Source organism: Melozone crissalis, unplaced genomic scaffold (genome assembly GCF_028551555.1).
Source record: "Melozone crissalis strain CALT ecotype California unplaced genomic scaffold, PUWL_Pcris_2 ptg000014l_1, whole genome shotgun sequence".
NCBI lineage: Eukaryota > Metazoa > Chordata > Aves > Passeriformes > Passerellidae > Melozone > Melozone crissalis.
Window position 1 is genome coordinate 13425713 of NW_026535792.1, and position 26751 is coordinate 13452463.

Sequence of the window (26751 nt, forward strand, 5' to 3'; positions counted from 1 at the left end):
ACCGTGTTCTGTGTGCTGCTTACCCACAAAAATTGCATTTGCTGTCTTGCCCAGTTGTATTGCTTGAGTTTTGTGCCTGCTGATCTGTACATGAAACAAAAAGAGATTTAGGGGTGAGTGCCAACAGCTGAATAAATCAGCTGTGGTTTAAGGGTGAGTTCTAGTGTTTTAAATGAGATTTTTGTTTGATTTTCATGTGGTTTGATTTTGTTGCTCAGTATATTAATTGTCTAAGATGGATACCAGCTAAGTGTTACTTTCATGTAGGAAGGAGAAATGTCTAAAAGTATCCCTACCTTTGCTTGTTAATAATGGAAATAAAATGGACTTTTGCTTTTTGTATTTAAACATACTGAATAGGAATATTTTATAGTATCTGACTGGTTACAAAAGGAATTTAATTAGGTAAATATGTCATCTATCATTGTAGTGTAGTTTGAACATGTTAAACACAGATATAAAAACCTGATTTTATTCATGCAACTTAATGTTTGTAAATTTATTACGATGCTAATAGATTTTCTGAATTGCATAAAAGGACAACTGATGTGGATGTCTAGGGGATTTTAAAAATAACCAAATTTTAAATTTCTTTCTCTTTTAGGAAAAACCTCTGACAGAGGTCCATTTCCACTGTATGGTAGGGATACAGGCTTGCCTGGCTGCCAGGTAAGTACAGAGTTTCTTCATTTCAGAGTGATGATATTCTTCATGCTATTTTAATGAGCCAGACTAAGAATACTTTGATCATTGTTTAAAAGTTTGTTTTGAATGCACAGGAAGTTTGACTGCTTAAAAAGTATAATTAGCATGTGATTACATTGTGTCTGTTGATAAAGATTTAAATAACTAATATGTTTATAATTCTAAGAAATTAATTTCTGTTTATTTTCTCAAAGAGGAATAATTTTTTAATTTTACTGTAGGTTGACTATTTCCTTTGAGCTGATATTTTCAGAAGTATCTTTCTAACATCTAGCATATGAGTTTGACATCTTGGTTTTCAGTCTTTAACTAGTAGCTTGGGAAGTGTGAATGGGCAGCACCATGTGGCAGTGCTTCCCCTATTAAGAAAGGATCATTCTCACAGCCTTTACTGCTTCTCTGCAACGCAGATGTGGCAAACAAAGACCCATTTGTAGCTGTATGGGTGAGCTTTCAGCAACATTCTCCCAAAAAGCAGTATGGCTTTTTACCTGAGAGTTATGGGCTTCACATTACTGCCAGTCCAAACAGTAAAACATTGTATTAGTGTAGTTACTATTGTTGAAATAACTCTGTATGTACTCTATTTAAATATAATAACTTAAATTTCGCATTAGTTTGGAATCAAATGAATTTCCACATTACTCTTTCATTAAATTAATGCTTTGTATTGGAAAATGGTTTTATGTGAACTTTGCAAAAAATTCCACTCTGCTTTGCACTAATGAGTGTAATTTCTGTTGTTCAGTTTCTCAGTGAGAAAAATCCTTTTATATCTCTGTGTATTTAGGATTGTTTCTATCTAGTACTGTTTAATAATAAATTTTACATATTGCTTTTTAACCCTACAATCTTATACATGTTTGTTTCTATTAACACAGAACAAAAAGTGATGTATCCCTTTGATAAGCTTCTGACTATTTAATCTCCCTTAAAATTTTTAATATGTGGGGAAAAGGTTACTGTAGGTAAATCTGTATTAGTTCTATATTCAGGAAAATAAAAAATGAACATAGAGTTAACTTTCAATTAAAGTTTAATTCCAAGTAAATTCATGTGATAAGTTACAGTTTGAACTTTAGTTAGGTTTTGTCAGGTAAATCTGACAGCATTTGAATTCATTTAGCTTGGACTGTGCTGGGATTTCTGAATCTTTTTGATTTGTTTGCTTGTTTGGTTGTTTGAATGCGTGGTAGTGCTTAAAATACGGCCCTCAATGCAGCCACAGTGTTTGAAATCTGTCATAGAGAATGTCCAAAGTGATCATGAGAGGTCATTACAATCTAAATGAAGAATCAGCTGCAATGTCCCTGACAGAGGCTTCTTGGGGTCAGTTCTCAAAAAAGTCCAGAGATGGAAGAGGCTGCATGACCACCCTGGGTTTTGTTTTCAACTACTGAAGTGTAATTACTTTAAGAAAGTTTCCCTGGTCCCTTATCTAAACATCACTGTAATTGAAGTAGCTAACTCTTGTCTTACAGCCAGTGGACATGGATCTACTCTCTTTTAAGCCTGTAGGGGCTGGAAAAACCATTAGATGATGAAGATGATAAGGAGTCCTTAGAGAAGATAAGATATAGCTGGAGTTAATTTTGACCTGGGTGTGTGCAGTGCAGGTATATTTTAACAGTGGCTGTGTAACAGGATCTATCTCAGACTGAAATGTTGGTAGAAAAGCTTATGCTCTGCTCTGAATGTTCTCCAGTAGGTTCACAACTCTAGGGAATTCCAGTGCTTTAAATGAGGTCAGATTCTCATCTAGGGCCTTACCACCATGTCAAAAAGACATTTCCTGGATCTTTCAGTCAGTACTGTGAATGTTATGTTGGGTAGTACTTGCCTGTTTTCCTAACAAATATCCAGTTTCTGATACAGATTTGAATTATGATGATCAAAAATTTCCCAATACCTTTTTATGGTAATGGGATATTAGCTTGCTATTCCTCACCCTGTGTTTTTCAGTTTACAGGTTCCATGTACAAAAATGTATTTACTTTTGAACACATTGCTTCTACCATCTCTAAATTTATCAGTGCAATTTTGTATTCCAGGCTTGCACGGCATTTGTAGATCCTTATGGGTTATTTGCTTTGTGAGTTCAGTAAATGTAGTCTTCATTTTTCATCCAAGTCACTAATTAAGAGGTGGAATGATGCCCAAAACAGAGGCCTGCAAAGTCTCAGCTAATACATTCACCCACTGTTGATCATAAACTCTTAGCTGTTTTTAATCAGCTTCTCTCTGTATTCAGCACTTGCTTTAGTTGTCCTTGGTTCCTTAGTTCACCTGTAAATGTGGAAGTGGTAAAAGCCTTATTTAAACATGTATTATGCAATCTGAGAAAGAAATTTATTTTATATAGGGTATTCCAGCTGAATTGGTATCACTTCTTCATTATCTTCTGACATTTGCAGTCTATTTCTGACAGTATTATTTAAAAAAAAAAGAAATTTAGGTTTTTTGAGGAATTACAAGCCACTATTTTTCTTCCTCTCTGAAACCAACTAACCCCACTCTTTTCTGGTCTCTGCTCTGAACCATGAGTTCTTCAAAGGCAGTGGCTAAGGTTTCTAAAATGGTAAAATGGCAAGAGCTAGTCAGTCTCCTGAGTTTGTTATTGGGTATAGATAAATTGAAAATATCTAACTTCTCCAAATTCACTTGAATCCATCCTTCTCCTACCTCCTTTCCTTATGTTGCTGTTGTAAAAGGTATTAATAACCTAGTATGGAAGTGTTAGGAGTTTTAATTTTTACTTTGAGTTTACAGAAGGCTGCAATGAAAATTTTCAAGACTACTGTAAGCTGCAATATTTCAGAGTCTTAGTATCATTCTCACCTTTTACTGAAAATAATCTAAGCAGTGATTTGTAGGGACTGTTTGCTACCTACAGGCTTTATATTTAGGCTGTAGGAGTGAAGTGTGATTGATTTTCAATGTCGCTTAGGAACCTGAGTGACTTAGGTAATAGAATCTGATTCACTGTAACATTTAGTCACAAGAATATAAATATGGCTAATTTACAAATATTTTATTAGCAAGAAGTGCAGGTTTTCAGATTTTCTCTCCATCAGGTGTTTTAAACAAGCCAAAAAGGAACATCCAAAAGTATATAGACTCTAAGTGGATGGTTAAGATGACAAATTAGGCTTATGCAGAGCTGATTTAGATGAATGTAAAAAATTTTTACCTGGAGGAAGAATTGACAGCTTTTAGAAGAAATACTAAAAACTCTGTTTAGCTGTCAGAATGAAATGCAATGCTACATGACTTGACAAAAAGTCTCCTTTTGTGTCTTTGAATTGAAGGGAGGGTGGTGGCTTGTGATTTTTGTGGGGAACTCCACCATTCCTGTTGGCCATGTAATTGCAGTTTTGGGAATGGCAGCTTTTCACAAATTATAAATCAGGTAAAGGTTAAATTTTCAGAAAGCTTCTTGTGATAAAAAGGGTTTTCTTCACATTTGTGTGGTTTTGTACTGGAAACAGTAGCTTATGTGGAAGAAACAAGATTAGACTTCAGATATTGAATTCACTACTCCCATTTCCAATATCATCAAAAAGGTCCCCAGCTGTCACTGCACATTGGTTTGACAGCTCTGAGCTCAAAGGAAGCCAGGGGTCTGCACTATTTTTAAAGTGAAATTGAGATAAATGTGCAGTACATGTGTAGCTGTTAGACTAATTCTTCTAATTGTTGGTGTGGGTCTTCCCAGAAGGCAACTTTGTCCCCAGGGGCCTGAGAGTGCCCTGGGGAATTGGGGGGGGATGTTTCTTTGGCCTCACATTGCCTGCTCTCATTGCCTGGCACAGTCTCTCCCCCTTGGCATCACCAGGCTCAGCATAGGAAATTGCTGGTGACCATCTCCTTTAATGTTCTATTTTCATTCTAAACAATCATGCATGAAAAATAGACATGATGGATTTTTTGACATGTGGAGATAACACATTTTTCCTCCCTTCATAATCATTTGAAGTCTGCACTGTATCCTGTGTGTGGGAAAGGAGGAGAATCCAGTGCTGAATGTAATGGATGCTGGGCAGGAACTAAAGAGGCATTCAGCACTTGTGGTTTAAAGTGCAGCTTTTTATAAAGAGTCCTCTCTTCATTGACTCCATTTTTTGTTACTCATTAATCTCTGTGGTCTACATGATGATGGGACACTTCAGAACTTATAAAACCCATTTAGAAAAAGCTGCTGCTGGTAAAACTGTAGAATATATGAGTGCTGGAAGAAGCTATGGATTGAATTTAGTCAATACATTTCACTTAGACTATGTACAATCATATATATATATGTAAAATAATTTATAAAATATACACTGTAGTGCATGATGTATACACATATTGCATGAATAGTATAGCACTACACAGAAGGCATATGGATGATCTGTATGATTCTGTGTACTCCACATAGATTTTATTTAGTGGCAGATGGATTTCTAAGTCATTTTTGCTGCTACTGTTATATAGTTTTTGTGTATGTTGGTAATGCACAATAAATAAAGCAGCTTTTTCTTGGATGAGAAAAATCCAATAGAAAGCTGCTCCATCAATATTTGCAGTAATATTTCTACCCCATTTTCCCTTCAATAGCCATCAACTTTGCTGTTGCCATGAAGCTAATGTGGGGTGACTCATTTAGCAGCAAATTATTGCATCATTGCAGCATGATGTAAGGCACATCAGGCTTTATTAAATTAGCCTGAGTTTTGCAGTATCTCAGTAACATTTTATACACATTAGCACCACACTTAGTGCTCCTTATGGGGATACACTCCAAGTAAACAGATTAAGACATGATTTCAGACAACTTTTCAGAATTTACCAATTTCTCCTTTCTTGTCAATTGAACATGGAACTTTAAAGGTTTGCATCCTGTTGCCTGCTAATTTAGCTATTTGTTAAAGAATAAAATGGCAGCATGTTAGACTGTATTTGTTAGCTGTTACATCCTTAACAGACAAAAAGTTTGTTTTATTTTTGTGTAAAAAAATTTGTTTCTGAACAAACACTATAAGAACTTCTGAAATAAACCCAAAAAATGCCTTTAGCATCAATTTCTTGGGCAATTTAACAGATGATCACTTCAGCAAAAGAAATGACTGCAAGTGTATGTTACTTTGTCTTTGCATAGTCAGTAATTTGCCTCTTTAAAATTTAAAGAGACTTTAAAGCAGCTTGAACAGAATTCAAACCTAAAGAGCAATCCTGCAATGTTGGGGCAAGTAGTTATCTCAGAGCTCACTCTCTAATAGCTGAGGAAGAGTAATAAGGGTATAACTCCAGAAATTTGAGCTGTCTAGGGAGAAGATAAAAGCTCATTTGTATTGTGCATAAGCAAAAATGGCAATTTTTTTGTATGACTGGCTGGTATTACAAGCAAAAGTTAAAACAAGAGTATAGATACCAGAAAATAGCACCAACCTAAATGTATTTTTAATATGTTCCGAAACATATTAAATAATATTAATAAATTATATTTTAAAATAAATCAATACATAATAATTATTTTTTGCTAAAAATATTCATTTATATATTAGCAATTATGTAAATTATTATTTATATAATACTTTTAATTTATATAGTTATATAAATTCTATAACTAAGATATGTATTTGGTGTAATGGAGAAGATTGATTTTAGTGTTTTTAATAAAGCATCAAGTAACATTAAGCAGCACTAAGATTAAGCACACAGACAAAAATATGAGTGTTAGGTTATAAGGATGTGCAAAATGTGTGTGGGAAGCAGAAATGGGATTTACTGACAAAAATGTAAAAGTGGAGAAGAATATGAAAAATGTAATTGGAAATACAAGTTTTGTGAGGACAAAAACCTCAGAAGTGACAACAGTGAAAGAGATGAGTGATTGTGAATAGTGGGGTAGAGCAGGATTTTAGTGGCATTTGACAGCTGGGATGTTGCTTAAAATGTAAGAGTTAGACTAGGGGAAAGGGCTTTGTGGCACAGGGTGTTTTCCCAGGTGCTTGTTGTTCAGATGGGTGCAAAGGCACACAGATAAATCCTCCTCAGGCTGCAGGAGCAGTGTGGCAGCCTGGCACTGCAGTTGCTCCGAGGATGCTTTGCCAGGATTTCTGCCAGCCAGTGTCCATGAAACAGCCAGAAAGCTTTTCCTTCTCACTGCTGGTGTGTGTCTAAAGATGCTTTAGATGGATCTTTCCAATGAGGCAGAAAATTACATCATTTTCTGCACCTTTCTGATGAGTGGGGCTTTACAAAGGCTACAAGCAGTGGCACCAGTTGCTTTTCTTCCTTCCTCACATAGTTTTAGAAGCAGAACAGAGAACATGATGCCTCCTTAAATCCAAGTAATACTGAGTTAGGGAAGTATAAAAAAATTTAAGGCTTGTACATGTGTGCGGATTTTAATACCAATATAACTTTAAAGCTGAAAAACTGGTTTTATTTTGTAAATTCTCCCTTTTTAATCTCCCCTTCTCTGACACTTTTGATATCAGGTGTCTCCCTGAAGCAGATTTTTACAGCTGAGCTATCAATCTCTAAGAAATGCAGCTGCTGAAGGAAAGGCTGACACAAAGTTAACTGAAGCAGTGACTCTGGATTCTGCCAGCTGATACCATCCTGAAAGATTGGGATGGGGAGAGGAATATATAGTTTAAGGGCAGATGGAATGCCTGAACTTTAGTTTATTTTGCTTGATTTTACTTCTCAAGTAGAATCAAGCAATATTAACTTTCTTTTCATCATGATTTATTAGAATTGAATTACTTATCGTGCTATTGGGAAAATATCTCCTGTCACTCAGCAGATAAGGAGTCTGCAAAACCTTTTTAGAAAGTAAAAATGTATGGGGCACAGGCTGGATTTCTTTTTCCAGCGCTGGAGGTGACCAACCTGAAGTTAATCAGGGAAGACATTCCCCCTGGAATGAAGCGGGTAGCAGGTGTTAGGAATTTGTTATAGTTGGAGGAGGGATGCTATTTATAAAGGGAGAGCGGCTCTGTAAGGAATAATTTTCAATGCCTTTACCAAGCAAACAGTTTCTTGTCTTTGCCCTTCTTTCTCACACTATTTAGGCTTGGCAAATTTCCTTGCCACCTTTATTTTTTTGTTTATTTTTGATTGCATTTAAGGTTATGGGTATTCTGTAAACTAATATGCATATTGCTGCATAAGGAAGGAAAAATATGCCACAGCACAGAGTGCAGGTAAAACTTCTTTGGTGAATTACTATTTGTGTCCAGCTGTTCTGACTGCCTCGTAGTTGGGTGCTTCTCAATTACAAATTTATGGTATTAGTGGAGGATGGGGAAAATATTAGCTCAGCTCTGTACTCCCAGCCATGCCTGCTTATCTGAATGAGCTGGATTGCCCTTTGGATTTTCTTGAAGTGTGCATTCCTTTTGTCTGTAATTACTCTAGTATGTTAAGCCCCCATTTACCTTCCTTTTTGAATTAATAGGTAGAGAAAGTCTCTTCCCAGACTTCACAAAAGCACAAATAGCTGGTGTCAAGAAGAACAGACGCCCTGAGCAGGACTGGGCAGGGGAGTGAGTGCTGTGGGCAGCCTGTTCTGGGCAGGACTGGCTGGGGGAGTTGGTGCTGTGGGCAGCCTGTTCTGGGCAGGGGGAGTTGGTGCTGTGGGCAGCCTGTTCTGGGCAGGGGGAGTTGGTGCTGTGGGCAGCCTGTTCTGGGCAGGACTGGCTGGGGGAGTTGGTGCTGTGGGCAGCCTGTTCTGGGCTCTGCTTCCTGGGCCGGCTGGGACAGCACAGCCCGGCCACTGAGGCAGGGCTGGGAGGAAGCACAAGATTTGGCATTTACATTCCTCCTCCATGGAACTAAACCATGCAGCTTGTTTTGGTTTCAGCTGTGTTCTGGAGTGCTTTTCCAGGTACCGGTGCTCCTGCTGGCACAGGTTTCTGAAGAGCAGGGAGAGAAGGATAGCATTTATTCAGGAGAGGGGATTGTAGCCTAGGATATCTCCTGGCCATTTCCTAGCACCCTAGTACTGAACTGAGCTCTCCCTTGATCATATGTGAAAATATTTGGGTTCTCCATGTTAAATCCTAACAGTTAACTGGTTGCTAATTAACATACCCTCATCATGTTAATAATTTTCTGACTTGGTTCTTAGAGCAAGATTTTTGTCTTGGTTGTGTGCGAGAGGAGATGTACAGCTTCCATACTATATACATGAAATGATCTACTAATGGTGTGAAATATTTTAAAATAATTTTGCTGAAAATGCAGAGAGTAGTTTTAGAACTAAGGAACAGATGCAAATATAGTTTGTTTTATAATATCCTTTATAGTCTAACTTCTGTAAATAAGGCTCAGCATAAAATCCTTTATTATAATATTGACTCCTCATGCTAGCATCATGTAATCATAAAGGAAAGCAAGGAGGGTGGTACCATAAAAATTAAAAACTAGATGAATAACCACTCAGCAACTTCTCTTGTAAAATTTTAGAACTTTCCAGAAAGAGGCTTTTGTATAATCACAGAAAGGAAGCTGTTCAAATTACTGTTTTCATAATGTAGCAAAAAGATTCAAAGGCAAAGGGAGGGGTGCCTGACCTGGAATCACAATGCTTAGTAATGCCTTCCTAGAATTCAGTCAGCAAGGCAAAAATCCCTTGCCCGGGGGGATGAAGGAAGACAAGCTGAGGCAGCATAACCTCGGGGATTGGACACAACATCAGCAGGGTGCTGCTTTAGAGGCGTAAAACTGAATTTGTAGTCTTGCTAATATGCAGCATCAGTGCAGGGGAGACAATATTGCAAAAGAGAAGGAAGGGACTCTTCACAATATTTGTGTTAATCAGGGCCTTTAAAGACATTTAGATGCAAAAAGAATACAAAATTATTTCTTCCCTTTGCATTTAATCTTTGCTCTCCTCATGGCTAAAAAAACCCCATATATGTAATTCTGAATCAACTCCTTTCTTCTCTCTCCTCTGTCCCTGTGCTCAGTCCCAGTATATTTACACATGAACAGAATTTGCCACAGTAGCAGCCTCTGCTTAGATGCACACATGAATAAGCAGGTCTTGGTGATCTGGAAAAGCTTTGGCATAAAAAGAGAATATATTGATAATCTGATCTTCACTGGAGTTACCATTAATTGGAAAGACAGTAAAGCTAAATGTAATTTTGTTTATGATGTTGCATCACTTCAGTATTTAGTACCCTAGGTAGCTGGTTTTAAATCCAGTGAGCAAGATTAGCCTGATTACACTGGCAGGATGCAGTTGATGGATGACTGTCATTATCTTCTCAAACCTGCATGATACTTTAGGTATAGGAGATGATAATTAAATTTTCAAGAGACTACACTGAGATTACAAGACCTAAGTATTTTTTTTTAAATGAGGAATATGTTTGCAATTATCAACATGTTGTTAGAGGATCCTCTCCTGAGATGTTTTATTGGCAACCCCTGATTTCCTTTAAATTGATCAAGGAAAAAAAGCTCAAGTTATCATATAACACTTTAGATGTTGTTTTGGTTTTCTAATTCTGGTATTTTCCTCCTCCTGAAACAGACCAAAAATCTATCTGATCAAATCTATTGGTAATGGCTTGAAGATGTACAGGTTAGCACAATATATTTAATGAAATGTTGTTTGAGACAAAACACTAGAGAGGATCATAATTAATGCCTCATTTTCTGCCAGTTGCTATTGATTACTCATTCAGAGTCCCTTTGTTCTCAAAATGGTAACACTGTATTTCACATTACTATTTGATGATATTCTCAGGATGAGATTCTTTAACAACATGCTGATAATTGCAAACATATCTCTAAAATTTAAATTTAAAATGAATTTACATCATATGTCAGTGTTTTTTTCCAAATTCAGCTCCTATTTTGGAGTGCATATTCATTACAGTTTCCAAAGACTGGAGACTTGAGTAAAGTGAAATTCAACCCTTTATATCTTAGTTATATTTTTGGCTTGAACTGCATGACGTGGGACTCAAGTGAATGGTCTTTTTGCAGCCCTAACCTCTCCACTGGACTAGGATTTCAGAGCAATTATTCATGTTTTAGTGTTGTGCTGGGTTTTCCTTTGGAAACACCATAACAAAATATACAACTTTGCTGGGGGATTTTGCAAGTTTACCAGACTTTGACTTTTCTGTTTTGTTATGTTCTTTTAAGCCAGCTTATGCAAATTGTCAGGTTTATCTATAAGGCAAGACATGCAATCCTGAGACACGTTCTATCCATGCTGTAAGTCATCCAAACAGCTCACTGAGTAAAAAGGACATGCACATGAAACTTGTGCTCTACCCAGGGCAACATTTCAAGTTTACAGTAAGGCAAGGAATGCACTTGCCATCTGCTCTGTGTAATTCTGAGGAATAGAGAGATGCCAAGTGAGTTTGTCAGCGACTGTGGCGGGATAATGGAGGGATTTGATTGAGATGAATGGTGTTGCATTACATTATTTTGTAAAAGTAAAGTACTCAAGCTCACAATTTTTAACTGAAAACTCAAGTACTTTTTATTTGTTTTTTACTTCTAGGCAGTTTTCCTGCTTTAAATAGGTACAGCCTGACTGCTAGGATTGAAAGCAAAAATTTTATGAAAAGGAAGCTACTGCAAAAAAAATAGGAAAATAGAATCTAGTCAAATCTACTTGACTGTTGGGGAGGTTTTCAAGATCTAAGTTTGCAGTTGGTGAGTTGCAGCTCTCATTTCACTGCCAAAGCAGACTGCCTTATTATGCCAGCATAATAGGCCTGTCATAATCAGTTGCATATAATGGGCTAATGCTTTTATTCTCAACCATATTATTCTTTTGATAGAAAATAATGAATAATGTAAAGGCACACAGTTGTATTTGGATGAAACTATCACATAGTTTGGCTATGGCTATGCTGGGAAAATTTGAATTCTTAAAAGTGTTTGCCAATGTTTGCATTTAAGAGAAGAACATGGACAAGATTTAGACCAGGAAGCACAGGGCTACCTGCCTATGGCAAATACATTTTTGAATAGGTAAAAAAACCTGTATATAGGCAGTGTATGGAGTGTGTTTGTTCAAACTGTTTGTGTGCTTTTCAGGACAGCTTGGCTTTCCTGTTTGCATAGAGCCTAAACATTTGAGAGCTGCAAGGAATATTATGTAAAGACATCTGTGGCCTTTACTTGTCCACTTTTTTTTTTTTTAAATATCAAAGTAAAATCAAAGAAATGTTTACCAATGTATTAGAATTCTGCTGGCTGGTGTCCTAGAAGTTCATTGAAGGCAGAGCAGTGTTTTGGCATCAAATTGTATCTGCAGAGTCAAAGAGCTGGGCTGGAGAGAAGAAAACCTAGGAATTAGTCAAACTATTTTTTACTTTTATGCTTAAATTATCTGAAAGAATCAATTAAAAAACAATTTTAAAATAAGTTGATTGAGGACCTTCTTTTTATCTCAGGCATATAATTTTGATATAAGCATATGGCTGACTGGCTTGTTAGTTTGAATGGAAGCAAACTTTGCCTGCACGAAAATGCAGCTGCAGTGCAAAGTTACTTGTTTCCTGTGACAAAGGTGCATAAATCCACCCCAATATATAGATATGATTCTTTTCCCCCACCTCATCCATACAGTGATTGAATAGACACCTCCTGCATTTCATTTTTATGAGAATACTCTTTAGGAAAGTGACCCTTTAAAGCATTTGTTGAGATAGTGGCCCTTGTGAAAGCCTTTCCTATTTGGGTCAGGCCGTGCTATTTCCCCTGAGGCTGTCAAAACTGTCCTTGGCTTCTCTGAAAGGGATAAATCTCAAAAGTAAAGCAGTCATGTTCACATCTTTTTCTCTTTTCACTTCTGAATCAGGCTTGATGTGTTCTTAGTTGATTGTAATAAAAGCAATTTTTTCCCTGTTTTTTTTAAAGTTATTGAACACATTGCTTAGGGAAAACATTGCTTTAAATAGCTTTTTGTATATCTTGAAATTGGTTATATGCATTATAAAATCCAAAGAGGCAAGTTTTTAGGAGTGATGCCTGTTTATTTACAATGGTAATACAGACAAGGACTTGGCCAAGCATTGAGAGAATAACCAGTCATTGATTATTCTTTGGTAATTGGATGCATGCTTGGCAGATGAGGTTCAGAGTGAGGGTGCAGGTTCTCTGTGGAGAATGCCCCTAGCCACGTGTGTAAGGGATCTGCCTCTGCACAGGGACCTCGGGCACTTGGGCAGGAGGAGCTTGATGCTGATAATACAAAGCTGTTCTGCTATCCTCAGTGGTATTTTTGTATTCCTTTCTTTATCAGATGCCCTTAGGAAAGGATCAGTCCTAATCAATATTTTTTCTCAATTGGTTCAAACAGGCAGAAAAATCAATGAGCTGAACTAATGACATCTATTTTTATTTTCTTTTGGAAGACTGAGGAACAATTATAAAATTCTAAACAGATGTTTCATTTGATTGGGCCAATGGTTAAAGAGGGTTGTGGTTTTGTATTGCTTTGGTTTTTAATCATTTTTTTACAAATAAAAAAATGCTTACCCAAACACAGTATAGATCAGAAAACTTCTTCAGACTGTGTTGCACAGCTTGAGATTTACTATAGCTTGAGTATCTACTATAGTGCTTACACACTAACTTTATGTTATTGTAGAAGCCAGGCTGCTTTGAAATTCAGGGTCTGGTGAAAATGTCAAACACTGGAATACTTAGGGCAAGAGCAAGAGTGGCAAATGTCATGAAGTAAACGTTGGAGGTTAAGGCTGGAAAAGACACAGACTCATGCCTTTTGGAATGACTTTGCAGAAATGAATTTCAGAGTTTTTACTGGTTGGTTCTTTTTATTTATTTTTTTTTTAAATCTTTCCCCATCTCCTAACGAGTAGAGGAACAGATGAACTAGGAACATTCCCTTTTTTTTTTTTTTTTTTTTTTGTTTTAAGCATCAGTATGGATCCCACTGCATTTCCAAAATCCCTGCAGTGGTCAGGGGAGTTGCTGGGGTGGCAGGGAGGGCTGTCTCTGATGTGAACGGGCCGTGGTTCCTGATTGTGTTTGACAGCTGCTCTGAGCGAGCAGGGCTGCGCTCCTGACCCCCAGAGCTCCTGCCAGCCTCAGCACTTGTGCTGCTCTGGGAGGGGGACCTTGCCTCAGCTCCTTCAAATGACAACTACCACAGTACTTCCTCCCTTCCCCACAGGCTATGCTAAGCAATTTTCCTTCAGTCCTGGGTATTCTTGGTCAAGAGGGTCAAGTGTTGGCCTAAGTGAGAACTGGTTTCATTTCTTCTTCTGGCTAGTGTTGGTTTGGAGGAGCTGCTTATCACAAAACATTGCCCAGGTTTCCTGCACAGTGTTCACCTCTAAAACTGTAGTAAATGTTTAAAATGGATCTTTGTTAAATTCAGATTTATACTGAGTAAGCCAGATAGTCTGATGTTCATGTTTTCTGCAAAACGATAAAATCTTAACTATTTGACCAAAGCAAAAATTAAAGACCTCAGAACAGCCCACCAGAAGATTTCCCCCTGCATGTATTTGCTATATACTTTTGTCACCCTATCAGAATATCTCATTTTAATGAGTTTCAGATTGAGAATTCTGTTTCAAAGACTGTTGTAAGAATAACTCTGAAGAAGTTAAGCTGAGAGGAAGCTATTTCTATGCAGTAACATTTTTAATAAATTTTGATCTTCACACTTTTGTATAAAATACTTAACACTTTTGGGCCTTCCTTAAGTTTGTGATGTGGCAATTCTTTCACATCCCACTCTATTCAATTAAAATATAAGATTTTCATGCTCAAATTAGTCATCAAACAAGAAAAGAGAGACATTTCAATGGTGATACAATGCAAAAAAAGGGCTTATTTTATATATATATATATTCTGTAACTCTGTCTGAAATCTTCATTTTCTGCTAATCCCAGTGCACTGCAAGGTGGAAGGCATTTAATACCTTACTGTGAGCTGTATGAGTGAACCTCACCTTTCACATCTCCTCACACCAGACAGATCTGTTTTGATGATCTAGTAAAATGCAAAAATACATTTATTTATGAATGAGGTATTTGGGCCTCAGAAGGAAGGTGAGGAGAGGCAGGAGCAGTGAGTACCTGCTGTACCCCAGGCAGGCAGCAGCACGGGAGCAGTGCCTGCCATAATCCAGCCCGTGAGCGGGTTTGGTGATACCTCTGGAACCGCATGGGTGTGAGGGCTCCTCCTGGAGAGCAGCTGATGGCACAAGGAATGTTGGCTTGGGAGCAGCCAGGCTGAAGGAGGAATTAGGTGGGGTTTTGGTATAAAACTTACTCCAGTTAGCAGTCTGTGTCTTAGCATCAGCTGGCAATGAAATGTCAGTGCAGGTGAGTGTAAGGAAAAATGCCCGTTGTCCTGCCAGCTGTGCTTTACCCCCTTGTCTGGGAAGGCTGCACCATGTACTGACCATGGCTGAAGAAATCCAATTGCTCATGAGGCTGCTGCTTCCACATGACCTTAAAATACTGGCAGACATGAACAGCAGTGTGTCTTTAACTGTGTGCAATGTGGAGTGGATGCTGCTCCATGAGCAAAGCTGTGTGCACCAGCCAGGAGTGAAACACAGTGAATTTTTACCACCTGCTACAAGAACATTTTCTGTACAGACAGTTCTGTGGGTTTCCCTCCATGTCAGGACTTTCAGACTAAAATAAAGCTAAGCATAACATCACCCATGGAAAAAAAATGTTGTTCTAAATCACCAACATTCATTTCAGTTTTACAGAGGAAACCCAAATAATGTGAGGTCAAACAATATACAATGCACTTGTTAAGTGTTTAGAATGTTTTTGTTTTTACTGCATGGGAAGGGAACAAAAAGGGTAGGGTTCAGCCACCTTGTTAGTTTGAAGGGTTTAAAATGTCAATTTTTCATGTTCTGTTCATTAATCTACTCTGTTGTCTCTTGTCTGCATTTGATTTTTTTTGGACAATTTTATTCCATGTTTTTATGAATGTAATCTAAGTCTTGATTTCTAAGTATGTGCTAAAACTTAATGTCATGCTATAAACTCTTAGCAGTTTTTATCAATTATGTTTATACTGTGTAATAGAAGAAGTGTTATATTGCAAACTAAACAAAGGATTATGGTTTTTGTTTAAAATTTAAATATGAATTAATTCTTTCAGATGTTTTCAGCTGAAATGGTTATGGCTTTCTGGAGGCTCACAGCTAAGCTTGCTCTGCCTTTCTGAGTTATGCAGTAGTGCATACTCTGAACATTGATTTTAAAAAGTCTACATTTTTTTGAGCTCTAGAACCTTCAGTAAATCCCAGTACATTCTTCTAAATGCCAAGAGCAGTAAGCGTGGTTAATAGTTTGTCAGCCTGGCATATTAACAGCTGCATTGTGGAGTTTAATTTGACTTTTCTCTGTGTACTTTGCAGTCCAGTCTGCTTCGTTCTGACATGGGGCTTGGCAGTGCAGCTCAGCTGGCATCCTCTGGGAAGCCTGGCACCCCCTACTACCCCTTCTCTGCCACCAACCAGCGCCGCCGGCCGCTGCACGACTCCGCCGCTCTCGGTAAGCCATACACACACTTCAACTCTGCTTCCCAAGGCTGCTCTGCAGACTTTGTGTTGGTTTTTGACAGTTCATTTAATGTACAGGAGATTGTGCTGAGCAAGTGAAATTGCATCAAACTGCTATATAAGAGAAAAACTGGAATTATCAATGTTTTCTTTGGGATGCTAGCTTCGATTCAACACTGGTCAGTCTGCCTTACAAAACAAACAAGAAACTCTAATAAAACCCTTAATTGCAAAAGCAATAATGACAGATGGATAGGAGCTGATGACCAGCTGAGTGCCCTTAACCCGTGCCATCATTAACTCCTGGAAATGCCTGACCTTGAGGTCATTACCATTATTTAGTAGGGGAAGGACACAAAGGGGAAACAATTATCCTTTTATATGCTAAAAGTAACTTTATTCAGGGCAATATATAGTTCATTGTAATTGGTTCAACATGCCTTTAAAGATCTTAGCAATTGGAAGCTAGTAGTTTATCCTAAAATCAAACTACCTTGCAAAATATGCAGGAGGAACTTGCTTTAAAATTGTTTTAATCCTGTGACAGTATTAGTATTTTAATCTGGGGATAGCTGGAGGTGAATGGAATTTTCATACTTAGTCACAGACAGTGGTAATATTTTACAGCTTTCTAATTCTGTTGAATCAGAGAATCAAGAATGAGTCAGCGGTTCTATAGTATCTGCTATAGGACTGTTGTGAATAATTGGGTGTGCAAATAAAAAAAGAACTTTTTGGTATAAAAAGAGAGACTGTAACTTTATATTCTAGCTTACCATTATATTCCAGTTATATAACTTTATATTCTAGTTACCATATATTTAGGTATTAGTTTGATAGGTCATTAGAATTTCTCTAATTATATAGGTGAGTCTTTAATGCCCCTCATTTGTATAGCACTTCTATTCCATAGTAAAAATCTTGTTTGTTAGAACCCTGTAATTCCAACCATACTTTTCCCAAAATAAAATTTCCAAATGCAAATTGCTTTGTGAAGTAACTTTAATATTAACTATAACTGCAAACTTCTTGGGCATTAAAATAGTCCTGAACATGTTTGAAATAGTTTTTAAAATCTTTTTTAATTAAAAAAATATTACTTTAGGAACTAATCTTATATATCATAGGATCATTTAATCTGAAAAAGCCCTCTAAACCATTGAGTCCAGCATTCACCCTGGCACTGTCCAGTCCACCACCAACCCATGTCCCAGGTGCCACATGTACACATGTTTAAATCCCTTCAGGGATGGTGCCCACCACTTCCTGGGCAGTCTGTTCCAGTGCCCAGCAATCCTTTCAGTGAAAAAAATTTTCCTGACATCAAACCTAGATCTTCCTTGGTGCAACTTAAGGCCATTTCCTCTTCTCCTAATGTATGTGTGTATATATGTAGTTTAAAATACCATATTTGTATGATCTTTTTACTTGTTGTGAAACCAACTGCCGTTTATCTTGGGGTTGGCTGCCTTTATGAAGATTGTTTTAAATATTCCTGTTGATCAGAATACTAGAACAAACACAGCAGTTCCTCACACCTGTTTCAGAAGAAGAACACTTAAATTGTTTAGAGCTTTGAAGGGTGGTTGAACTTCAAGAGAAAAGAACTGTGCTTTAATCTGCTGCTGCTGGTGGTTTAGCCCACACTGAATTGGTTTTAGTGAGGAACTACTTGCAGTGTAACCTGCTCTGGGTTGGAGTGGCAGGGGGTGTGAGCTGGGCACAGGGTGCTCGAGAGGTGCAGGGAGGTCACTGTGTGCAGCAGGCACTGAGATGGTCCTGAGCAAGATTCTTGTTTCCTGTGCAAACACTACAGATTTTGGGAAGTTTCTGATATTATTAAATTAAATAAACGGAAGTGAAGTGTGGAGTTTTCAGAGTATATTTAACTTTTTCTTTGAAAGAGAAGCTGAAGGGGTATAAATGTGTTTAAACTGGTGATATTCCTCTTTTTGTCATGGTTGAATCTGAGGCTTGTAGCCTGGGATATGGCAGGTGGTGGTTACAAATCCATGGAAATGTTTTTCCAGGAATGTCAGAAAGAGGAAGTAATCTTTTATCCCAAGTCTTTTCCAATAGCTTGAGAAAGTATGTCTGAGTTTTAATTTTTTTTTTTTAGTGGACTTGTTAAGTGCTACAAATCTGCTGCCTGAGAATTTCTAACAAAGTCAAATTATGCCATTTTATCCCTGAGAAGGAGTTGTCTGACCAGGATTATAACAAGCTCTTGTTAAATTTCATATTAAATTGCATTGATACCAACCAGTGTTCTCTTCCAGGTGACATTTGGAATCCAATATAAATATGTTTTCCAAAAGTCCTTTTCTTTCTGAGCATGCCCTATGGGAAACAATGAGAGTAAAGATATCCAGCAGATATATCATCATAAATGTTCTGAATGAAAACAGAAAAATAAGGATTTTGTGTTTTAATTAAAGACTTTATTGGTTAACTGTTGAACTGGTAATCTCACCAGATACTCATCTTCAAAAATCAGTTGTTTTGTAATTTGCATGCAGAGTTTTCAGATTAATTGCATTAGCATCTGAATAAACTGGTTCAGGTTCTTGGTTTAGGTAGTGGAATTGCTGGGTACTTCTGTTATAATACAGCACCTACTGGAAGAAAGAAGCAGGTATAATACCTCCAACTTTATTGTTACATGCAAATTTGAGATGTATTGATTTTATTACTCAAGGAAAGTAATTAGGTCATTAAATTTGCTGTTTATTTACCACCTTGGAAGACTAAAAACTCTAAAATGTACATCATGTTAGTATTCTTTGAGTATAATCATGTCAAATTCCTTTTGACATGTCTTTACTCTGATGCACAGAAAATAAAGCATTTCTCTTGCTAATAAGTCCCATTCTCCTCCTTGTATATATCAAAACCATACTTTGTTTTTTAGCAAGTGTATAAGGTCATAGGTATACCCTTCAGAGTAACTGTTCTTAGGAATAACTGTTTTCCTTAGGAAAAGAATTGAAAGTAACTAGCAAAGCTGTATTTTAGAGGAGAGCATGGTTATGTTACATTTTTATATTGATGTGACAGACAAATCTCTTTGCCAGGGAATAAAAAAAAAATGCATGAAATTGGAAAATAAGACATTCATCATGGAAGAAAAAACTGAGCAGTGTAGCTATTTTATTCTTTCTCACCTATAATGTAGATACTTGATGAAATGCTATTTTTCTTGTACAGATCCTCTACAGACAAAGAAAGTAAGAAAGGTGCCCCCTGGTTTACCTTCTTCTGTAAGTATGACATTTTTTACTTGCAGTGATAAAAATTGGGCTCAAATTGCATTCTCCTTACCTGCCATACATACCAATTACATACCTTTAGCACTAGGAGGGCTGTCTGCTGGACATGAACAGCTAGGCTAGGTAATTGGGAGTGGTTCTGCAGGACTAAATGCACATTTGATGTGGAATTTTTAGATTTCATAGCAGTGATTTGTAGCTCGCTCATATGCTCCTACCCACTTGTCCCTGTCATTTGAATTCCTCTCTTGGGAAGAGAGCTGGGCCAGGAGCTGTCAAAGAAGATCTCCTGTACAGGTCTTTTGATGTTTAATTAGTCATTATGTTGCTGAACAGGAGGACAGACAGAGATTAATAGCTGAGAATCTTAGAAATTTACATTTGTAATAATCCCAGTGGAGCTGAAGACATTAAGATTCGGAGGACATGTACAGCTCAGCTTGCCTCAGTAGGACTGAGGTTATTAATATGCATAAATCACCGAGTCAGATGTTCATTGTGAAGTCCTGGTGGATTTTAAAGCCTTCATTAAGCCTTTCCTAACTTCAGCCTAGCATCAGGAAAGCTTTCAAGCAACTAGTTTGTTGATCCCTCTTTGCTTGAAAATTTATCCTTCGAGAATAAAGGGCTTTGATAAAAAAGGTTGGAAGGGTTTTGGTGGAAAAATCATTAATGGCTGTGATAATCTAATGCTATAGGGGTGTTTTGTGGTATTAAATATGCTTTATTCTTAAAAGGAAGAAAATTGTTTATAAATGAATCTGCATTTAAAAATCCACGTGAAGTGAAAAATCCCCAGTGAAGTGAAGGACAGAATTTTTTTTCCCCTTGCTCAGAACAAACCGGAGGGGAGGGGGAAGCTCCGCTGCCTTGCGGGATACATCTCTTTGTTGTGTAAATGGATGTTGGGCTTTTATTTGGCAGTACTTAACACATGGGCGCAGGTGCACTTGGATGAGTCATAACTCAAAGCCGGATAGGCTGAATAGAACACAGTGCACAGGAACAGCAATATAGCGGCAGCAAAATGGGGCTGAGCTTTTCATTTCCTATTGAGCCTGAACTACGGATGGTGTCTTCTAGTCCTCGCAGCTCCCCTGTTCTCTCCTCCCTCTCTTTCCCTTCTTCCTCCCCCTGCTCACGATGATACAGACAGAACCCGGGATCTGAAATCCTATTTTAACAGTACTTCCAGATAGAGCTGAGATAGTGGGGATAGCCTGGGGCAGCTGTGCTCTGAACCTGCAGCCTACCTGGAAGCCAGGATTGCAGCTGCAGGCACTCTTAAAAGCTTTTGCTTGCATAAGCACTTGGGCCCCACTAGAGGCTGAATAGCTGCTTGATAAACAAAATGAACACAATGCCTCAAATCATTATTCCCGAGGCCAGGAATATTCTTCTTTCCCCCCCCTCCCTTTTTTTTTTTTTTCCCTTCAGCAGCAGCTAAAAATAGTTTGGCAATTTACATTTTAACAGTTGCGTGTTATGTAGGGTGGCTTTACAGTCTAGCAGATGATTTCTGCTAGATTAACAAAAATATATTTAAAATGTCAGAGAAGCTGAAACACATAGCAGTGCAATTTTCGTGAAATTTATTACAGTAATTCTAGGCAGTAATAAAGCTTATGCTACATGTTTAATATTTAGTAGCATCAGCCAGGTAAAGAGATCATTTTGGAGAACGAAAGATTTCTCTCATTTGTCTTACCAGGGTTTAATTTTAACAAGCAGTGTTTTTCAAACGCTTTTCATTTAATTCTTCTTCTGTAAGATTGGAGACAATGACATGCTGATAGATTTTATTTGTATTAACATTGTACCAATCTGTGCAATTAAGTGCAGTTACTGTGAATAATCAATGATTGTGATGCTGCAGGTTTTAAGCACTGTTTCTCTGTATTTCAATGCTTTCACTGCTGAATAGAGCCTTGAAGTAAAATGACACGTTACAAAAAAAATTGAGATATTGCATATGTGGAAGATGATACAAAACTAAATTTCACTGAGCATCATGAGAAATTTAAATTGACTAGATCATTATGTAAGTGTAGTCTTTATTTTAAATATACTTTCCTAAGAAGTCAGAATGTATTGTGGGAAAAAGTTGCTTTAGTGCAGAGAAATTTAATTATAGTATGAAAAGTCAGAGGAAAGATGATACTTAATTTTGTTATACAAATCTGTGTTTTTTAATTTTTCAGTTTCTAAAATACTGCTTTCTGCAATGTTTTTGTTAGTATAAGGCTGCCATGTCAACGGATACTCAGCAGTAATTTAATTTCCTAGATAACTGTAATTTAATAACAGTCTTTTAAGTAATAATGATTCAAAAAACCCCAACCAACCCTTCCTCTAGTTTATTTCTTTTGCCCTTGGTTTTATATGGTATTTTCTGAAATTATTAGTTTTGAGGTTTATCTTTTTTAATGTTTTCTTATCAGGGCCTAAAATAAAAACAGTTACAGAGAAAAGTGATGGTGAATTGCTTGGCTTCTTTCTGGAATGCAACTCAATCTGAATTTGTCCTCTTACTGTAAAAATTAAATGTTCCAGGCAAATGCATTTTTAAGTTTTTCTGTTGTAACTTGTTAAGTGGTGACTCACTGCCCAAAACATTTTGAATGTTGACAAGCAAGCATTTATGTTAAACTACAACTACTAAATTTAAAGCACTCTGAGGGGGATAGAAATTAAAAACCATGTTTTTTTAAAAGCCAGGTTTGAGTGAACAGCAAGATTGCTATGCTGTTTATGTTATAGGGGGGGAAATACTGTTCAGTGAGTTACATTGTCTTCATAGATTGAAAGCTGTTGTATTTTTGAGAATTCTTCTGATTGTAGGAGTGAAGTAAGCCAGACACTAATAACATCATGTGACCTAAAGGCAGCGCAGCTCCTTGGCCAGGCACAGCAGTGTCAGGGCTTCCAGAGAGCTGCTCAGGCTGCACAGGGAGAGCACAAACAAGGGAGGCTCTCAGAAATGCTCAGGGACATCATCATCCAAAAATGGATGGGCTGGGAGTAGGAGCCTCCTATTTACATGTGGAGTCAGGAAGTATTTCAAACTAACATTTGTTACTGCTACCATAATCAGTGGCTATCATGGGGTTGTAATTCTAAGTAAAATAGTGTGAATATCTATCATCATTCTTTTGCTATTTAATTAGTGTCATATCAGAGAAATAGCTGGAATACATTGTTATCTGTTGATTTTTGTTACAGAAAATGAGCTGTGACATACAGACATAAATGTCTGCTTGTTTTCTGTGTATTTTCTAATAAGTATTTTGAGTATATTAGGCTTTCCATAGTACCTGAGATGTTCAGTTTAATATTAAACTTTGGATTGCACTTATTTAATAAGAGATTATCAAATTGGTATTTTCTGATACCAGGGATTTCTTTCTAAATTCAAACTTTTATTTTTCAATACATGTAAGTCAACTTGTAGTTTCATTATAGGAGTTTCTCGTATATCACCGTCTATGGTGTGTGTGTAGTCCACGAGTGCTAATTCTTGCAAGAACTATTTATGGTGCAAAGATACAGCAAATTGTGTTTGCATGCATCGAACTACCTCCCATTTAAGGCACTTTTCTTTCTGTTTTCCTGCCAGTCTTTTAAGACTGAGCTTGTAGAGATGTTTCAAAACACGTCACATAAAGATACTGATGGTAAAGAAGAGAAATAATAGATGTTACTCCCTTCTGTGTTCTCTCCTTCCTCTACTCTTCACAAAAGGGTAAAAGGAGATTATTTGAAATGGTAGAATGAGAAGTATCTTCTGAATGATTATCTGAAACCAAGTTTTTGAGAGTTTAAAGTTTAGACTATTAGAAATAATATAATGTTCACCACACTGAGTGGACTCTGTCAGCATTAGCAATTTCCATGTGTATTGAAGTAGCCTGGTGTAAAACAACACCACCGGAATACTTTATGAACTGTGTGGCTCTGAATCAAAACTTCAGAGCATCCTGGGCAGATACTTTGTGTGATGTTGAACTGACTGTGATGTGTTTAACTGACTTTCTAGGGAGACATTTTTTGGTAAGATTTTTTTTCCCACTGCCCACAAACAGTGCCCAAATGTGAAAAGCAGGATTTAGTTTGTTCAGATCTGTTCTGAACCGCCTTGCACAGTCAAGTGATACATTCAACTGTCACTTGTCTTTAATAGTGAGAGCTCTCAAAGCCAGCAGGAACTCTCCTGACCCTCTCCTCTGCTGCACTGCTGTGTTTTAGAAAGCAAGTTTAAATAATGAAACTGAGTAAATAAATCTGTATGGATAATGCCACACAGAACTTAGGATTTCTTCCTCAGTACACAGTCTTCCATCTTCTGCTTTCTGCTTGTTCTTTGGTTGCTTGATTTATGGAATAAAGTCTTTCGGGACTTGCTCAGTACTGCTTTTTAAGCATTGTGTTCATCTATGTACCTGAACAAAATGCAAATGTGTAAGACATCCAACCTCTAAATTATGTTACAAACCAAGTAAAAATATTTGAGATGTTATGTTTAGTAAGAAAAAGGTCTGTTTTTCTGGTTAGATTATTGTAGGGTTTTTTTTCACCATGGCCTTTATTTGAAATTTATCTGAAAACCACGGTATCCTCAGATTATAGCATCCCACCTGCTCTTTGCTGCATGAGAACATTTAGCTGTCATTAAACAAGCAGGCAGCCCATTGCAAATTCCTGCTGTGAGAGTTCAGCTTGACTTCTCACTGAATTAGGGTGAAGGTACTTGAGCAACCCTCTCTTAAAAGCTTTTACTAAAAATTGCAATCAGATTATTTTTCCAAACTGTCCTGTCATCTGACTGCGGTGAACTAATGTAAGGTTGCTGAATTGAGAGATCTTCTCTGAAAATCCTGCATATACATCCATCCATGATGGATACATAATGATGTCAACTAATTTCTCTGTGTTTGGATTTACTGGAGGTACTTTAATTTTGAAGTTTTCATAACATATCAAAATGAGTGTATTGGATGTTCTTAAATTAGAGTGTAGATTTGCATAAAAGAACCTTAAATTTTGTGCACAGTTAGGAAAAATGTTATTAAAAAATACTGAATTGCAGCTCATGTTATTTAGGGAGAAGTTACATGGAATTTCTGCAACTCTGCTTTTCCTCAAAGATGAATGCGTCCATTACCACAAATTGGTGTGGTGTTTTGTAACAATAGATAAGGATAGAAGCTTTTCTGAAGACTATTTCTTACTATCTTTTGCTTGATAATACTTGTGGCTTTGGTGGGAAGATGTTTATAATGTTTGAAGTGAGCTGGGAAAGTTGTGAGGAATGTTGTGTTGCTGGACTTCCATGGGCTGTTGAAGTGAGAGGTTTCCCTTTGCTTGCTTGCTCAGCCCCAGAGCGGGGCAGGGGCCAATACAAAACCAAAACAACTGCAAAACCAAAACAAATGCTTTTCAAAAGAATGGTACTGAAAGTAAAGCACTGCATCATTTTAAAGTAAAATTTCAGATGTAGATGTGCCTTTACACAATGAAGCAAAGAAATTGAATTTAATTACCTCCTTTTTTAGTGCCACAGTTGCTTGTGACATCAGGTTTTATAAAGCAAGCAAGTTGTTCAGCCTTGGAGATGTAGTTGTGGGCTTTCATTCCACTTGCGCTGATAGCTAGGATTAGTTGTTAGTTGTTCCATTCTGTAAGGCACGGGCGGGTTCCTGATCCTGGATGTCAGAAGGATTGTTTGGCTTGTGATAGCTCTCGGCTTCATTCGTAGAGCAGTTTTGCCAAGCAGCGAGCTAGAGCACAGGAGAAGGGGAGGGACGCAGGGCGCTCCATGCCGAGGCACAGCCAGCGCTCAGCGTTCCGCCTCGCCATGTTCGGAGCTCCCTGACAGCCAATTTCTGCCTCGGCGGCGGCTGCGGGCCGGGCCCGGCCGGGCGCAGGTCGTGCCTCTGGAGCCCCCTGCAGGCCGAGGCTGCCGGCGCAGGGCCGGGCCGGGCACAGCCGGGTCTGGAGGGAGCCCCGGGCGGGCCGGGCCGGGCACAGCCGGGCCTTGGAGGGAGCCCCGGGCGGGCCGGGCCGGGCACAGCCGGGCCTTGGAGGGAGCCCCGGGCGGGCCGGGCCGGGCACAGCCGGGTCTGGAGGGAGCCCCGGGCGGGCCGGGCCGGGCACAGCCGGGCCTTGGAGGGAGCCCCGGGCGGGCCGGGCCGGGCACAGCCGGGCCTTGGAGGGAGCCCCGGGCGGGCCGGGCCGGGCACAGCCGGGCCTTGGAGGGAGCCCCGGGCGGGCCCGGCCGGGCACAGCCGGGCGTGGCGGGAGCCCCGGGCGGACCGGGCAGGGCCTGGAGGGAGCCCCGCGCGGGCCGGGCCGGCAGAGGGACCCGCAGGGACCCCGCAGCTGCTCACGGCCATGGGCCCGGCCCGCTGCAGTTGGTGTGCAGGGATCTGTGCTGCAGGTAGTCCTGTGCGAGTTTCAGTGACGGCCGTGCTGGTTTATCTCAAGGTTTAAAACTCTTTTAAGGTCTGCCTAGGTTTCTAGGTTGGATAGGTTTTTATCACGTTTTGTGGTGATTATCTGGCTTCTGATAGGAGAGTTTATTGCCTCAGGATAATAAACATGTTTGTTTACTTTTTAATGCAGATATGGGTGGTTAAGGCCTTCGTATAGGGGCTTTCAAACTGTTAAGTGCTGTATATTTCCAGAAAAATAATAAAACTTTCTGAACTTGACCAATATCCTATCAAAGTTAAATTTGAATGGTTTTGAAACAAATTTCAAACTTCCTCTAAGAATTTAGTTTGGGATTGATTGTGAAAAATGGGATATGCAACACTTTTTCCCTCATTCTTCCCATTCAAAGAAAATACTTGTTTAATAACTTAAATATCTCATAAAATTCAATAATTTCAACTTAAACATTGAATAAATTCATTATTATTTTGAGAACTACTGAAACAGAAAAGTCCTGCAGTTTTCTATTAAAAAAATTGTTATTTTTACTCATATTTGCTACGGCTAACTGGAGTTTTTGCAGGAAAAAAAAGAGCCCAACTCAACAACAAAATCCCTAACAACTATCCCTCAACCTTGTAATAATGCAAGGTGAAAGCAGTGGATAGCAATTAATATCCATTTAATTAGTATTTACTGTCTATTCACTATCCCTTCAAACTCTTGCCTTGGTTATAGTAACATGAATGTTAAATGTGCAGTTAAAGACAAACCCTTTGAAAAGGAAAACCACCAAACTATTTTAGCTCTTG

The 26751-nt window shown here is 38.2% G+C and overlaps 1 protein-coding gene across 7 annotated transcripts in view; it reads left to right on the forward strand.

Annotated features, from left to right (window-relative positions):
* Window positions 1-26751, forward strand: part of TCF12 (transcription factor 12) — a 161049-nt gene that overhangs the window by 90437 nt on the left and 43861 nt on the right. For all 7 annotated transcript variants that reach the window (XM_054273044.1, XM_054273047.1, XM_054273046.1 and 4 more), the window contains exons 7-9: window positions 605-669; window positions 16095-16230; window positions 19446-19498. In XM_054273044.1, coding sequence (XP_054129019.1) covers window positions 605-669; window positions 16095-16230; window positions 19446-19498 — 254 coding nt within the window. The remainder of the gene's footprint in view (window positions 1-604; window positions 670-16094; window positions 16231-19445; window positions 19499-26751) is intronic.